The 16,864-nt window shown below is 38.8% G+C and overlaps 1 protein-coding gene across 1 annotated transcript in view; it reads right to left on the bottom strand.

Moving 5' to 3' along the window:
* The window catches only part of LOC118802836 (E3 SUMO-protein ligase CBX4-like), a 43,508-nt gene extending 30,663 nt beyond the window's left edge, over positions 1-12,845 (bottom strand). The window contains exons 1-3 of the mRNA XM_036563262.1: positions 12,777-12,845; positions 12,558-12,601; positions 6,750-6,815 (exon numbers count right to left, since the gene is read on the bottom strand). Of these exons, the coding sequence (XP_036419155.1) occupies positions 6,750-6,815; positions 12,558-12,601; positions 12,777-12,845 (179 nt within the window). The remainder of the gene's footprint in view (positions 1-6,749; positions 6,816-12,557; positions 12,602-12,776) is intronic.
* Between the last annotated feature and the right edge of the window lie 4,019 nt (positions 12,846-16,864).

The following is a 16,864-nucleotide window of genomic DNA, read 5'->3' as shown; positions in this document are numbered from 1 at the left end:
CGCCAAGGGAGGAGGCACCACGCTTACAGAGTCAAGATGTTGAAGGTTCAAGACAGCCAGAAGAAAATGTGGAAGAACATGCAGAAGAAGAAGAAATGCATACAGATCTCCAGAGCCAAAATCCAGAAGAGGAGGTTGTCCATGTTGTGGACAACGTTGATGATTCTGTGCACCTTTCTGATGCTGCCAGAAATGACTCTGCAGTTAATGGACAGGAAAGAAGATTTGTTAACATTGATTTTCAACATGTCCCAGAAACAGCAGAGCCTATTTCAGCCAAAGGTTTCAAAGGGCTGTGATTCCGCTGCTGGAGAGTTCAGAGATTCAGTTAGACGAAGTAGTCCAAGACCAGTTCGGAAAAGGTCAGACCAATACGTTACGAGGACTCGGGTTGAAGAGATCTTAGGGAATTCTACTCTTTTAGCATTGAAGGTTACTGAAAGTATAAACGTGTTGCATTTAATTACGTTGGCGCCACAGATGATTTCGACGACGTCAACTCCTTTGAAGACAGTCATCAGAGCTAAGTTAGGAAGAATGGTTAATCTTCCCTGTCGATGTGGAAGATTTAATGTTGGTGGCAATAATCCTGGAAAAATAGTTGTGGTGAAGATGTGTTGTTAACAGGACCTGAAGTTGATACTGTGCCTCGTGATCAGAGGAAGTATCTTTTGTTTAATGACTGGAGGTGGTTGAAAGTCAGGGATGATTGTTCACTTGTTGTTACATGGGAAGACCAAGGGGAATACACATGTACTTATTTTGAGCCAGAATTTAAATTTGTTCCATTTTAAAATGTGTGGAGAGAGGGTTATATAACTCGTTAGGTAGTAGTTATGATAGAAGATTTGAGTTCTGCTGGAGTTTTATGGTTGCTGCATGGGTTCAGGAATGACTCACTACAGCAATCACTCCAAGGGTGAATATTGCATCGATGAAGCTTACTACTTTAGCTCCGGAAACAACTAAGAGCGTTAATACATCAATTCAGGCTATTACTTTAGCTACGACTTTGAAGGGGATGAATGCTACTACAGGGATGGTGACAATTTCTACCTTTGTCACTTCTGGAAATATTACAAGTGAGGTTGGGCCAAGGGTAACCTTTGCCAATAAAACAGTGATGACATCTTTGTCACCTATGAAATTGGTAAATGTGACACAGACACCTGATATGACATCTTTGAACTTTAAAGAAGTAGAAAATATAACCCAGAAACCTATGTTAAAGATAGAGCTTAGTGTGAATAGTAGTAATGTGATTTTTGAATCTAGAGAACAGATGGTGGAAGAGAATGATGCAGATTCATCTGTGGCAGCTCAGAGGACTATTTAAGATGTGGAAGATGAGTTTTTACTTACATATGAGGTTTCCATATGTATTTGCTTAAAGTCATATCCCTACATGACTTGTCAAAATTCTTCCTTTTTAAAGTGGTCTGGAGTACTCTATGTGGTCATCTAAGGCAGAGGGACCATGAGAGAATTTTTCCTGTCTAGATTGTTTGATGGATATTTAAGGAAAGATAGCTGCCTGACAGGTTTTTCGCTCTCACACTCCATAAAGTTGTTGTATTGCTAAGGTTACGCTGTAGGAAGCATGTGTAGGAGGAAATGTTATTTTGTTACAACTGCAAACATGTATGTGTTACGTTTTTGTTTTTCGAGACTTTGTGGAAGCCTCGAAGGGGGGAAATATGTGGTGTCTGAAGTTCCATGTGTTCTGTTTTTGTAGGTTTGGAATGTTTAAGTTAGGGGGCCCCTGATCCAAAGGTGTCAGAGGAGACTTCTTCATCATCTTCACATCATCGCTATTTAATAAACAACAATGTTTAGGGTAGAACTGTCTAACATTAAACTCATTGTGAAAAGTGAATGTGCACTGCCGTTAGCTTGGCGCTAGCAAAACACAAAAAGGCCAAGTGGTCTTATCAAAATGGCCATAGTTACCTCAGCTATATTGCTATTAACTTTTGAAGTGAAAGACTTCAGAATAGATGACATTTCATGTCCGATATGAATCAACTAAACCTATTTCCTGTTATCTCCAAGATCAGGATTGTCTTACATGCCATGGCAAATGACTGAGGACACATTCAGCGTCACTTTGAATTGAATGTTATTCACCGGTTAAAGCTAAGGATATTTTTCAAAACTTCAGCTTCTAAAGATACAGGATAACATGCAAAGTTGTGGCTGGGAGAAGTTCTGTTAGTGTGTAGCCTTTATCTACATGGGTGTAAAAACATTTTCTTCTTTTTAAAGCCTTGTTTAATTTCAACTACTGTTCATTGTTGTACTCAGTTAGTTATCTCTGTTCATTGTTTTTATGAATTGTTATATTTATATATATATATATATATATATATATATATATATACTGTTGTGAATGGCTCTCAATAACAGTATCTGCTCAATAACATGAAATATCTACATAAAGTAAAGTAAAACTAATTCAATAAAATAAAACAAATTCAATTAAATTATTGATTTAATATATCAGTATATCAGTAAGTTTCCAGTTAAATTAATGTTCAATCCTAAATAATTGTCCTCTCTACAGGAGTCTAGCTTCTGTGTTCCTAATGTAAAGCAGGTTGTGTTTCTCTTTTAGTCTTTTTCTAGTTGACCGCAAGGGGAATCTTTCATAAAACTATAGTAAACTCGTCCCTTAGCCTGGGCCATGTACCCAGAGCTTTTAAACTAGCAGTTATTAAGCCTCTGATCAAGAAACCAAACCTTGATGCTAGCGTATTGTCTAATTACAGGCCTATATCTAACCTGCCATTTATATCTAAGATCTTAGAAAAAGCCGTAGCCCAACAACTTAGTTCATATCTACATAAGAACTACATATTTGAGAAATTCCAATCTGGATTCAGGCCACATCACAGCACTGAGGCAGCTCTAGTTAAGATAACAAATGATCTTCTTCTTGCCTCTGATCAAGGCTACATATCCCTGTTAGTGCTACTTGACCTCAGCGCAGCTTTCGATACGATAGACCACAATATTCTATCAATACCACAAATCTTACTTAACAGAACGTTATCAGTTCGTAAAGGTAAATGACTTATCTTCCAATTATTCACAAGTAAGATCTGGAATTCCGCAAGGCTCTATTTTAGGACCATTATTATTTACATTATACATGTTACCGTTAGGCACAGTTATAAGTAGCCATGGCATTAACTTTCACTGTTACGCAGACGATACGCAATTGTACATATCAGCCAAGCCTGATGACAAATACAGGTTAAAGAAAATAGAGGACTGTGTAAAAGATGTGAAAGGTTGGATGTCGCATAACTTCCTCCTCCTAAACAGTAACAAAACAGAGGTTCTCCTTCTGGGTCCAAAAGTGGCAAGAAATAAATTATCAGATTTAACTTTAAATCTCGCTGACTTTCCAGTTATACCAGGTTCAGCAGCAAAAAATCTTGGTGTAATACTCGATCCAGATTTATCATTCGATCAACACATAGGCAGCATCACTAGGACAGCTTTTTTACATCTTCGCAATATCGCCAGAATAAGAAATGCCTTATCGCTGCACGATGCAGAAACATTAGTACATGCCTTTATTACCTCAAGGCTAGTGAAGTGTATTTGGAAAAGTAGTTTTATAAAAGAAGGCAACAACACTCTTAACGTTGAGTATAAGCTGATGTCTGAAGTTCCAAGTATCTAGGAGTTCCCTGTGTGCTCTGTTTGTGCAGGGGATAGGAATGTGAACCAAGGGGGCCTCTGGGTCCATAGCCCCTTAATTTAAAGGTCCAGAGGAAGGGGGCCTCTTACTTTCTCCCTTCTTCTCTTAGGTCCAAATAGATGAGATCATTTTAAAAAGAACCATATGCTCTGTCTCCTGTTTCAACAACAAGAACCATATATATATATGCTGTTGGTCATTCTGTTCGGGGGAGGACATTTAGAATTGGCACGGATCCTCTCTCAGGTGCTCTATAGTGCTTGATATGATGCTGTTTTACTATGTAATAAATATTTTGCTAGCAACTCAGTATCGGCGGAGTTTTTCTTCACAACATCTAAACACCATCGCCACTAAATAAACAACATTAGATTACTGTAACGCATTACTGTCAGGATGCACCAGCAGGAATTTAAGTAAACTTCAACTAGTTCAAAATGCTGCAGCCAGGGTTCTCACTAAAACTAGAAAATTTGATCATATCAGTCCAGTTCTATCATCACTCCATTGGCTGCCTGTTAAATTCCGTATTGATTACAAAATTCTTTTATTGACGTATAAAGCCCTACATGGGCTCGCTCCTGAGTACCTGCAAGACCTTATTTCCCATTACGAGCCACCACGATTACTCAGATCACAGAGTGCTGGCTTTTTAATAGTTCCCAGAATTCAGAAGGTTTCATCTGGGGAAGAGCCTTTTCTTATAAAGCCCCCAAACTCTGGAATGATCTTCCAGAAAATGTTCGGGACTCAGACTCAGTCGCAATATTCAAATCTAGGCTGAAAACTCACTTGTTTAGTTTAGCTTTTGGTAGCTAATGTTTCCTCTTGGATAAAGGCAGCAGATCCAGGGGTCCATGGACGCAGGGAATTATAGTAAACTGAGACTGGTGCTGTCGTCCCGCCGCTCACACGCGAACACTCAGGTTTGTGGAAGGTGGAGCGGAGGGATGCCAGATTGTCTCAGGGTGCTCCCGTGTCTGTGTGCCCTTTTGGTTCGCTCCTTTTAGTTAAGCTGTTATAGTCAGATCTGCCGGAGTCATTAGCCACACTCTGGAAATGTTTTACATACTACTATACATACACCCATACAGAACTAAACTAACTCCATTTCCCTACCTTTCTTCCGAGAAAATGACTGCCCACCTGTCCGGCCGGACACTGCTGGATGATTGTTTGTAGAGCTCTCCGGCTACCCGCTTCAGACGAGTTACCCACAACCCAGTCACCGCCACCTGCCTTGGACTGGCTGCCCACTCTATACTGAAGTCTCCTAACTATTACTACCTCCTAACTATTACTACTACTACTATTAATATTAGTAGAGTAATAATTTTGTACGTAGTTTGACCAGAGGAGGATGGGTCCCCCCATGTGAGCCTTGGTTCCTCCCAAAGTTTCTTCCTCAGCTCTGAGGGAGTTTTTCCTTGCCACTGTCGCCCCTGGCTTGCTCACCTGGAGGATTTACAGTTCATGTTGAAACTTTGTTCTAAACGGATTTCTGTGAAGCTGCTTTGTGACAACATCAGTTGTAAAAAGCGCTATACAAATAAATTTGATTTGATCTGATTTGATTAAAACACACTTAAATATCAAACTAAATATGTTCTTAAGAAAGGCCTCAACATTTGTGCACAACTAGTTGAGACAACTAGTGCTTGCGACTTAAATTTGTGACTGACTCATTTGTAAACAACAAATTATAACAGAATTGATCACACATGAGCAAGCTTTCACATATACATGTTCTTAGCAACAAATGACTTAAAGGAGAGAAATAGATGTAGTGTATTTACAGTGGGTTCTCTTCTACACACCTGATGCTAGCAGGCTAAATGGGCTTACAAAAGCGTTTATTTTACTTATTCATTTTTATATAACAAAGCATACACATACAAAAAGCACACATATAAATGTTATAGTGAAAAGGGTCTTGAAATCAACACATATTAGCTCATGAGCCACTAATCATCATGTAGTAAGAACCAGGGTCTTAACTAGGATCAAAATTTTAGTGGGGTCCATTCTGCAGAAATGTGACCTACAGCTCATAGTGAATAAAATAACTGCTGAATAAACAGTTATTACACCAACTGTTTCTCCTTTAGGTTTTTTTCCTCCTTTTTACCAATCCACATCTGTTATGCACCTTTTCTTTTTATTTTTTCCTTCCTTATCCCTTTGTCCTTCCATAAACCTTTCCTGTTTCATAAAGTGCTTTGACTCCAGTTACCCTGTCTGTTTATTTAAGCAGTCATTTAACTATTTAATTAAGTTTTCCTGCTGAAAATACATCTTTCTCTCTCTCTCTCTCTCTCTCTCTCTCTCTCCCTCCCCCCTCTCTCTCTGCTTGTCTCTTTTGTATTTCTGTCCTCACTGATTACTGAAAAAGCCCACTTTAAACATATGTTATAAAAGCCTGTCTGTACTAAACCCCAGCTAAAGGGAAAGACAGCTACTCATACAGTTAGTGAGACAAAATAGAGCCTAATGCACCTGCTGATTTCTTACACTGTAAAAATACCTCGTCTAATCAACCTAAAAAAAAAATACTTTATGCGGTAAAAAGCAAATGAACTAGTTTTAGTTTTTGAGTTGAATAAAACTGGTTTAATTGCTTGTTACCACATTAAGTATTTTTTTAGGTTGATCTGATGAGCCACTCACAGTGTATGTGAGTCTGTATGTAATGTCTGTGTGGGTCAGTGTGAGAGATGTCCTTTGTCACATGATTTGTGGCAGTTAGACATGAATTTTCTCAACATTCTGCCTTTCATATGGGAAAAAACTATGTTTAGGCCACTACATGCCAGACGCACCACATCACGTCATGGATTAGAGAGCTCTGGAGTGAACCACTTCAATTGTTCTAAATGTTTTGTTCTTATTTCTTATTTCATCTTATTTTAAGTCATGGTTTCTCAATATTGTAAATAAATATAGTTAAAGTCACTAAAGCAAACTGAATTGAACTGAATTGAATTAAATAGGGAGTGAAAGTGATGAAAGCTTCCCTCATCCTCTTTCTCCTCCACTTCACCTGTTTTGGAAGGCGACCAGCAGGCACGGGTCCAAAATGTTTTCCTCTGGTTCCCACGTATTATACCTATGAAGAGAAAAAGAGAAAAACAGTGAGACGATGGGGGGTAGGGAGGAAATGAGCAGGCTCGTGAACATGACTAGATTTCTTCACCATACTCTGTTAAACATGGCCATCATCTAAAACAGCTGGCAGAGAGATGCAGAAGAGCAAAGCAGGGGCATGGCCAAGGGGTGGCCAGTGCCACCATGTCATATTAAAAACCTGCTGGCCGCTCTGGGGACGCGTTGTTAAAACACACATCGGTTGAGGTGCAAAGAGGGAAAGTGTGTGCAGAGCTGTAGGACATTTTAGAGCATTTTTGTTTTTTAAACCAAGCGCAGCCTAATATTGTTTTTAAAAAAAAAAACAAACAAAAAAAATGTAATGATGCCCCCCACTTTGAATATTTTCTTTTTTTACAAATGTTATACACCTGGAGTGTGTTCGAGTGTGACTTTGGGTGTGACACAATCCATTACCGTGCCACACATCAACAATCTGATTGGACATCATTCAATTGATTTGCATAAAGGTTGTCCAGAAGGAGAGACAGCAGAGAAGTCAGGCTGTGCATCAACGGTCTGATGTGTCAGTTATGTGGGTATATTGGCCATCTCTCACCACATTATCTCACCTCCTGACTCACTCTGCTTGATGTAATTTGTCAAAAAAAAGGGAATCATTTTGCATTAGTTCAGTGCTCAGGTAACATACATACTGCTCAGAATTTCAGCACCCCAAACTTAAAACACCTTCCTGCATCACTGGCAACTGGCCCATGGTGTGAAGCATGTATTCTGAGTTAAAGAAAGTGAGGTGGTCAGTCATCATCAATAAAGCAGTAAGCAGAGTTGTACTACCTGCTCTGTGTGAACGGTTAAACTTATAGCGTGTATCCTCCCACAGGGCAGTTCCTGTAATAGTCTGATCACTCAGCACTCAGGTTTCAGTACAGCTCGCTGTGACAAACAACTCTGCTGAGCAAAACCGCAGTGCTGGTGTTGTTCATTTTGATTATCAAGGCCACAAACTAAAGCACTCAAATACATTTCTGCATCAACACAGTACAAAACATTTGTTTTTGTGCTCTCTTGACTGAAGATTTTAACCAATATCATGCTTCCTGTTCAGCAGTAAAAATGATACAGAAAATGAAAGGAACAATATTTTTAACAGGACCTTATGAAAAAAAAGGAACAAAATCACTTTCTGCTTTTAAGAATTTAACTACACTCTTAAAAAAGATGGTTCTTCAAGAGTTCTTCAGTAAAGAAAATGGTTTCTTTATAGAACCATGAACGCACTTTGCATGATTAAAGGGTTCTTCATATCATTGAAAGGTTCTTCAGATTGATGGAGAATGTGCATAATAAATATGGCACATTTAATATTTTATGTTTAATTTGTTTAAAATATTTTAAACTCAGCAAAAAAATAGATGTGGAAAAAAAACTTGTTACATTGGCTAGTTACAGAGAACCTTTCTTCCTTCTCCATGTTACAACTACATTTTTACAGCTGTTCAAAACACACATAAACGAACAAACAAATTGTTTATTAAAGTCATTTTTAGGTGTATATATATATATATATATATGTATATATATATAATTTTGCCATTATCTTAAGAGTGTTGAAGGCACATGTCGCAACCAAGAGCTATCTCTTTTTGCCCAGGGTCTAGACATTTATAAGTAACTCTAATATTATCTAAACTATTGCCCTAATAACTGTCTGTAATCTAATATCTTCAAAAAGAATGAAAAGAATCAAAGAATATCAACAAAAATGAAAAAAGTATAAAAAGGAATGAAAAAGACTTCAGCCGCTGAGTTCTTGTGGAAGGAAGGAAAAGGCCTCCCGGTCAATCACAATGCAAAGAACATCTCAAAACATTCCATTTTTATTCCCCCCTGGGACCATGAGGTAATCTGCCCACCCCAGTTACACAATTCCTTACCATTTTAGTCCCCAACATGTCCTTAAACCTCTTTTGGTAACCTTTAAAACCAAATGCATATGATGTCTTTTTTTAAAAACCCACTCTGGTCTGACTCTTACCAGATTGTTCCCTCCTTACAGGGCCCTCTTGCACAACTCTCAATAGGGCATCTCACACAACCTTCCATACATACAAGAGTGACCCTCAGCTATAACTCAAACTGTCATCTGGTACAGCTCCCTTCTGTGAGCCCAGAAACTCTTTCCCCATTAGAGAGTCTACAGCATACAGTCCATAGTCTGCTTCCCTATATTACTTTATAAGGAGGGGTCTCTATTCAGCCAATGTTTAGTTTATTGATTACTAACCAGGAATATTTTATTCAATCTTTCCCATCACATGTGTACCCAGGACCCTTATGAGACCATGATGCATCCTTGCTTATACCTTTCTGCCTGGCTGCTTTATTATTAGACTCATGAGTGACCTGTAATGAGGTAAGCCTAAACTTCTTTTCAGAAGGGTACAGTATGTATCATTGGGAAGAACTCATCTAGTAATTATTTTACCAATTTAATTTGTTACTGTACACATGCTCTATGACTCCATCTGTGGTAAATCATCCATCTCCATAGATCCTACTTTGTTACTTGCTTTTTTGTGACAACATTTTTAATTCATAATTCTTTCCATGGTAATAGATGTTTATGTAAAATATCATCTATTGTAAGCCAACAATTACTATAGCTACCACAGCCCTTAATGTGTTAAAATGTAAACCTTCTCTGGTGTACAGGTTGTGCATTTTTTAGACGCTCCCTTAAACAGTAACATGTCGGTGTTCAGCTGTTAGGAGCCTTTACGTTCAGCTAAATCTACCAGAGAACACTTCTGAAATATATTTGGTTGTAGTTCTCTGTGTTCTCAAAAAAGTAAGAAAAAGTAGGTGTGATCATTTTTGCTCATTTACTTCACAACATACTGCACAGAAAAGTAAGCAGAAAAAAATCTGAATGTGCATTACGCAATAATTCCTGCGCATTACATGCTTTAATTTGCGTTGTGTGCGGTTAGCGATTCAGACATCTTTTAACACCTGCTAATTAGTTCTGATTTGTGAATTCAGATGATGTCATTCTCCAACATTATTATTATTATTATTATTATTATTATTATTATTATTATTATTATTATTATTATTTTATTATTTCCTAAAGCTTATCATTTCAAAAGTTAAACCACTCGGGTGAATAAAGCCGGGTTCAAACTGACCAGGCTGATCTGTGGAAACTTTCACAGTCCTGATTTTGTCTGTCCATGTCCCGTGTAGACTGTGAATAAGGAACGTGACATTCAGTGAAATATAAGCGTTTATTTTTACTTTAGCAGGTTATTTTCGATATAGATGACACCAAAACCTATGAAAACATGTTTGATTTGGCAGAGATTGATTTGTGAAAGATTTTACAAATGAAACCAGGGTGATGAAAATAGTCCTGCTTTTTTTTTACTTCATATACAGACACTACTAACAACCCTGCAAATCCATTTGTTTTAGGCAGGGGCGCTGCCAGGAATTTGTACACGGTTGCTATAGGAGTGCTGAAAAAATGAAGGGGTTCTCATTATTGTGGTGGTGGGTTGCGGAAGGGCACCGATTGGTGGTAACAGTCACTGACCCACAGTCTGGCTACACGATGAGTTCAGTGCGGAGAAGATTCGACCTAGTTCTTTTGATAGTCCGAACCAGAGTTTGTGTTTTTGTTTTCATTTGGTTCTGGTTGGTTTCACACTGCAGTAGACCAAATTAAACAAGAGTGCTCGTTTACATGTATCACAGTCAAAGCAACAATAATAAACCTTACTTGAAATCTGCTTCTGTATAAATGTAGTCTAACACATCAGGTCGCTATGCAACATGTTTCGATGCATGTGCCAAAATTAAAGGTATTGCTTCTCTATTATTTTATTTATTCTATTGCTCTGCCGTTATTATCAGCAGCTTGTGCTGCAGGAATGATATGGTCTGTAAAGAGTAATTATGTTAAAACAGGCAGATTTGTGTGGTCAGTACAGTGCTGATGTGCTGCTAGAAGAAGCAGAAAAACATGCTCTGAACTTACAGAACTTATTTGTAATGGGTTGGGTCAGACATCAGCGACCTGTTTGGTTGAATTCAAACTAGTCATCATAAAGAAGCACTAGGGTATTTCGGTTAGTTGGCCAGACATGACTGTTTGCCACTGATGGTCCACCATCGGACCACTCAGAAAATGCCCAGAAAATCCTGAGCAAAACGCCAGTGGACCACCAGCTTTGCCATCAGTGGGCCACCAGTGGACGACTATCCTCTTGCTATCAGGGTTGGCACAGTAATACTCATGAAAGCAGGCTCAGTGAACCCACCTAATATGTGAAAATTTTCACAGCTATATTTGTGTTTGTCAGTCCATTATTGCTTTTGCACTATTGTCTGTCTTTGGAACACTATTTCAGATAAATGCACTGCCAATACCAACATACATTCACTTGTTTTAGGCATTACCTGATTTGTGAAATTTATGAATGATTTCACAAACAGAATTCAGTATTAATTTATGCAGCTCTATTAACCATTTTAAAACAAATTCAAATGATTTAGGCATTGCCTGATGTGTGAAAGTTTTCATAAATTGGATAATGCCCAAAACAAGTGAATGTATGTGGTTACTGGCAGTGTGTATATCTGAAATACTGTTTCAGTCAAAACCTCATATTTTTCAACATTTTAGGGCATTTAAGCTTATCAATAAAGGACTGACAGACACAAATATAGTTTTGAACGTTTTCATTGATCAGGTGACTTAATTTGTGCCTCCGTCCATCTCTCTACATGATCCATTAGTAAAGTTATACATTGCTGCATCAGTGTTTGCTCCAAAAACTGAAATACTTCATTTTCCACATGTTAATGGGAAAAGGTTTTCATAAATCACACAACTGTATTTATATGGTTGCTGCAGTGTTGATATCTGAAATATTGTTCCAAAGTCACAAATCTTCTATTTTTCAGTATTTTAGCGCAAAAAATTATCAATGAAGGACCTAAAGACTCTGGAGTTGTTTTTGTTCAGAGTGTGGTGTTGTAGGGGAGTATAAGCACACCGCACATTTTCCAGTGTTAAATCTACACTCTGAGTGTTAAAATGCTTTCCCAGTGTTTATATGGCTCCACACCAATTTGAGTTAAAGTTACACTTTATGAAGTGCTGGTATTTTTCACCACTTTGTGTTAAAATTTTTAAAATGTAAAGAAAAATCAACACTTTTCAACACTGTAAAATTTGCTGTGTATGAAATGAAAAAATCAGATAGCTCTGTTTACTTTATGGTCAAAAACTTATCCATGAATGACTGGCAGATAAAAACAGGGCTGTTTTTATCAGCCTGGCTTCATTTGTAAAATATTTCACAAAATCAAGCACATTTTCCTCTACATTTTCGGTCTACACAGGCCATGGACAGACAAAATCAGGGCGGTCAAAGTTTTCACACAGTTTTCACAGCCTGGTCAAGCTGAACCACAATTAATCTGAGTGGTCATCGTCTGGAATTACAAGCTTTAGGAAATAAAACCCTGAAGTGAAATATTGTAAAGAATGACATCACCTGAAATCAACACTAATAAAACGCAGCATTGTTTGCAGGTGTTTGTTACGGTATTACGGAGCTGAAAGAAGTCTGAACAACTAACCGCAAAGCACCTTTCCTGCAGTTTGTTAGCGATGACTGAAACGAACTGGTGCATCAGAAGCAATCAGAGTCAGAGTTAAGTGCACACTCACTTGGGTGACCAGCCACTCCACTTAATCAGATACTCAGGTCTCCCCTGCAGAAAAGAACAAACTTATTATAAACGACAGATTAATCCGTTATACAGTTATGCAGCAGAAACGGCAGCACTGATCAGCCCCACCAATCTGCTCTTATGCATTAGCACAAACACACGCACTTCAAAGCTCTGCTCGACCAATAAAAATAAAAGCCCAATCCGCAGCACAAACCTTTCGGATCCGTTTCTTCTCGATGCTCTCCACAGCGAAGACATGCTCTCCCTCGGCGGACAGCTCCATTTCCCCGCTGCTCGGTCTCTAGAGGCTTTTGCTGTGTGTGTGTGTGTGTGTGTGTGTTTGTGTGTGCGTGTGTGTGTGTGTGTGTGTGTGTGTGAGAAACTAACTGTGTGTAAATGTGAGTTCTGCGAGTACAGCTTCACTCAGGACGGTGGGCTTCGAGATAAACTGCGCCTCATCTTGGCTGACAGTAAGACTATTCGGTTACAGGTGGGGGAGGAGCTAAGAACGAAGCTGTCAAACCAGACCGCTTTACCTTCAGCACCTCACCTGAGCAGGTGAGGTGCTGTAGGTAATCCTACTCATCAAGCAGTCCTTACTACAGTGTGACTATCATTACTTTAGTGTATCGCACTTCATTAACATTCTTCAAGGGTTCTTTAGTAAAGAAAAGTGTTATATATAGAACCATGAACACTCAAAGAACTCTTTGCATGATTAAATGGTTCTTTTCAAAAAGGGCTCTGTACAGCAGCCAAAAGAAGAAAAGAAGAACACTTTTTGGTCCACAAAGTACAGTAAAGAGCAAAACAAGAGCAAATGTATTTTCATATGCTAAAATACAGATGTACAAATAGAAGGTTATAAAGACCCCCCAAAAAAACACTAAAACAGCCATAAAAATACAATGTGCAGTACAAAAATAAGTAAATATTGTGCAGGTGACAATGCAGTGGTACATGTCACATCCAGTAAATGGACTGAGTGACTATGCATTGTAAACAATAACATGTGTTAGCAGTTTTGCAGTATGCATGTGTGTATGAACAAGTGGCAGTGCAATACAGGAATAATACAGTGCAATATGTGATATTTATGGATGTATAAACAAAGTGGCAGTGCAAAATGTAATATGTATAGCTGTATAAACAAAGTAGCAATGCACAGTAATATGAGTGGAGAGATGTAGTAATGTCCAGCTGGTGCTCAGTGAGCCTGTCCTGTCAGTGGCTCAGTATACAATATGTCCCGGCAGTGACAAAGTGTTGTGCAGTGCTATCGCTGTACAAACAATCTTCTGTTCCTTTTCTGAGCTACTGATTCAGCTAAGGGGGCTGAAAAAAACATCTTTTCTCAGGAAGGAGAAATGCTGTTCAACTGGGATGGGAGTAAGAGCTGTCTTCAACTGTTTGTCAAAGCATACATTTACATCAATTTCATATTATTTTATCTAGAGTGTGTCTGGTTACAAAGCACTGTGGTATGCATTTAGAAGAAGTTGTGTTTGTAGCATGTGCTTTGAGAGAAGAATGAATCTTGGACCATCTTTGAAAGTTGGTTTGAGCCATTGAATTTCAGTCTGTTCATCCTGGCCCCAACCATGGTCATATGAACTGCGGATGGCAGTGGTGAGGGGTGCAAGAGTGGCATTAATCAGGAGGAGCTCTGGTAAGAGGTCAGTAACAGCATCAATAAACCCTTTTATAACTGGTGCTTGATGACTGAGCTGGCAGTATGTTTGAAGTGCTCGAATCTGAAAATAAACGTAAAATAAAAAAAAAGCAAAAAACTGGTCTTCTTTTTCTTTCTTGTAGTATGGTGTTAGTTTGCTATCAAACTTTGACCACATTTCATTCTTTCAGAGAACATGAACTTCATACAGACACATATAATGTGTCAGACTGATTCACACATTAGCTTTAGCTAGCAACAGATGTCTGTATGATCTTAGTTGATGCTGAAGTTGGCTTCCTGCCAGCTTCTTATTTGAATATTTCATTCCATCTTAAATGGTGCCTCTAAAAGGTGCCAGAATTGAAATGATCCATTATTTACTGCGCATGTACAAGAATGATGCCATTTTTGACTGAACAGGTCTCACGTTTCGCATGTTTGGGTTTGCTCGTTTACAGATTGTTATTTTTGCTCTTTTATCTTGCTTTTAATCTTTCAAATTTCTTTCTTTAACTGAATATTTATTTTGTGTCTTGTTTCGTTACCCTTACAACATTGTTTTTTTGTTTTTTTTTAGTTTTTTAACTAACTTTTATTTCTTCGTTTGGACACAATTTTTTTGACAAAATGACGGCCGCCACTGAACGCGAGCTCCAGACGCTGAGCAGGGAGCTGCAGCAGTTGGATCAGCAGATCAGGGCTCTCCTGAAGCGGCAGACCGAGCTCCAAGAGCGGAAGACTTTTTTGGAAGCAGCCCGGGACGCGTCTTACATGGCTGTTTCAAGACCAAGCCTGGTGGTGACTTCTGCTCCACCGGATGGAGTGCTACTACCACATTTAACACCAGGATTACCCGTTTTCATGCCTGCACCGGAGCAGGGCTGGGAACGCCAGCATGGCCGGGGAAAGAGAAGGTTTTCACCAATTCCTCCCCCGCTGGATTTCACCTCCAGTAACCGGTTCGAAGCCCTCAGCTTGCCGCCTGCTTCAGTGCCTCGGAGAGAGAGTCAGGAGAGTGTTGTTATAATTGGAGACTCAGTAGTGAGACATCTTAAAGTAACTTGCTCTGGAAGTAATTCTGCTGTCTGTTTTTTTCCAGGCTCCCGGGTCTTAGATATTTCCAAGCGGTTTCCCGCGGCTCTGAGCAAACACAGGGACGTCGGCACCATAGTAATTCGCACGGGGGTGAATGACATCTCATCCCATCAGAGCGAAGTCCTCAAGGAGCATTTCAGATTACTTCTAGATTTTATGTTTCTGTCAGAAACGTGGCTCAGTTATAACGGCACAGCAACTCTACTTGAAGGTGCTCCTGAAAACGACAGATTTATGCATACAATAAGGCAGGGCAGACGAGGAGGAGGAGTGGCCTGCATTTATAATAATGACTTTAATTGCAAAAGTACTTCTATTGGTGAATTCATGTCTTTTGAGTATGTTGCAATCAAGCTTTTTAATGATACACCTGTGTTAATAATTGTAATATACAGACCTCCAAAGCAAAATAGTAAATTTTTCTCAGAAATTGCGGAATTATTATCAGTTGCGTCCACAAACTATGATAAGATTCTTCTCTCTGGGGACTTTAACTTACATATCGATAGTCCTTCAGATACTAATGCATTAGAATTCATTAGACTTCTAGAGACATTTAATCTGAAGCAGCACGTGGGCAGCTCTACCCACAAGCTAGGTCACATCCTGGATCTGGTCATCACTAAAGGTTTAAACAAAATGTGTCTCAAGTCTCTGATGTTTTAATATCAGATCATTTCTGTATTTTTTTTCAAATCAATTTAGAAGTAAAGAAGAAAGTACCTGAAAATTACTTTAAAAAACATTACATTGACTCAGAAACAGTTGAGAAGTTTAAAAGCGTTTATAATAGTTCAGCGAACACAGATTTGACTCCATCCTGAAATGATCTAGTCTCTGATCTAAGTGCTAGATTACGGTAAACACTTGACCTTCTCGCTCCAGTAAAAAGGAAGAAAAGTTTGCGCACTCTTAAAAATCCATGGATGAATGAGGAAATACGCCAGCTTAAGAGAAATTGTCATAAATCAGAGCGCTTATGGAGGAAAACTAAACTGCAGGTACATTATGATATTCTCAAAGAGCAGATCTCAATCTATAATCTATACTGATTAACCCTAACTTTAAAAAAAAAACAGAAAAACAAGGCTTGGGTTTAGTCAAAAATAAATGGGACTCTATGGGAAGAACGAGGGATGAAAAAATGACACATAGAGGAGTGCAGGTCAGTATGGCTGTGGATTAGAGTTTGTGTGCCAGTCCTTAATGAGGATATGTAGTTTGGTGTCTGTGGGACAAAGAAGTAATAGATTTCGTGGGGTAGAAAAAAAATTTAGGTGAGTCTATGGGATAAACGAGGGATGAAATAAAATGACAAACGGACGAGTGTGGGTCAGATCAACAGTGAATCCATACTTGAGGGCCTGCCCTGAGATAGTGTATGCGAAACAGTGTCGTTCGGGCAAGCAGAAGTACCGTAGATTGGCATGCAATTTGTCACCCCATTCATTCTCAATGGGAAAAAATTCCGCAAAATTCCATAGCTACACGGAATCCGTGCATCCGATCCGGGGTGTGTTGAGTGTGTGTGG

The sequence above is a fragment of the Colossoma macropomum genome, unplaced genomic scaffold, assembly GCF_904425465.1.
Source record: "Colossoma macropomum unplaced genomic scaffold, Colossoma_macropomum, whole genome shotgun sequence".
Lineage (NCBI taxonomy): Eukaryota > Metazoa > Chordata > Actinopteri > Characiformes > Serrasalmidae > Colossoma > Colossoma macropomum.
The sequence above is the reverse complement of the archived record's forward strand: the minus strand, read 5'-3'. Positions and strand labels throughout refer to the sequence as shown.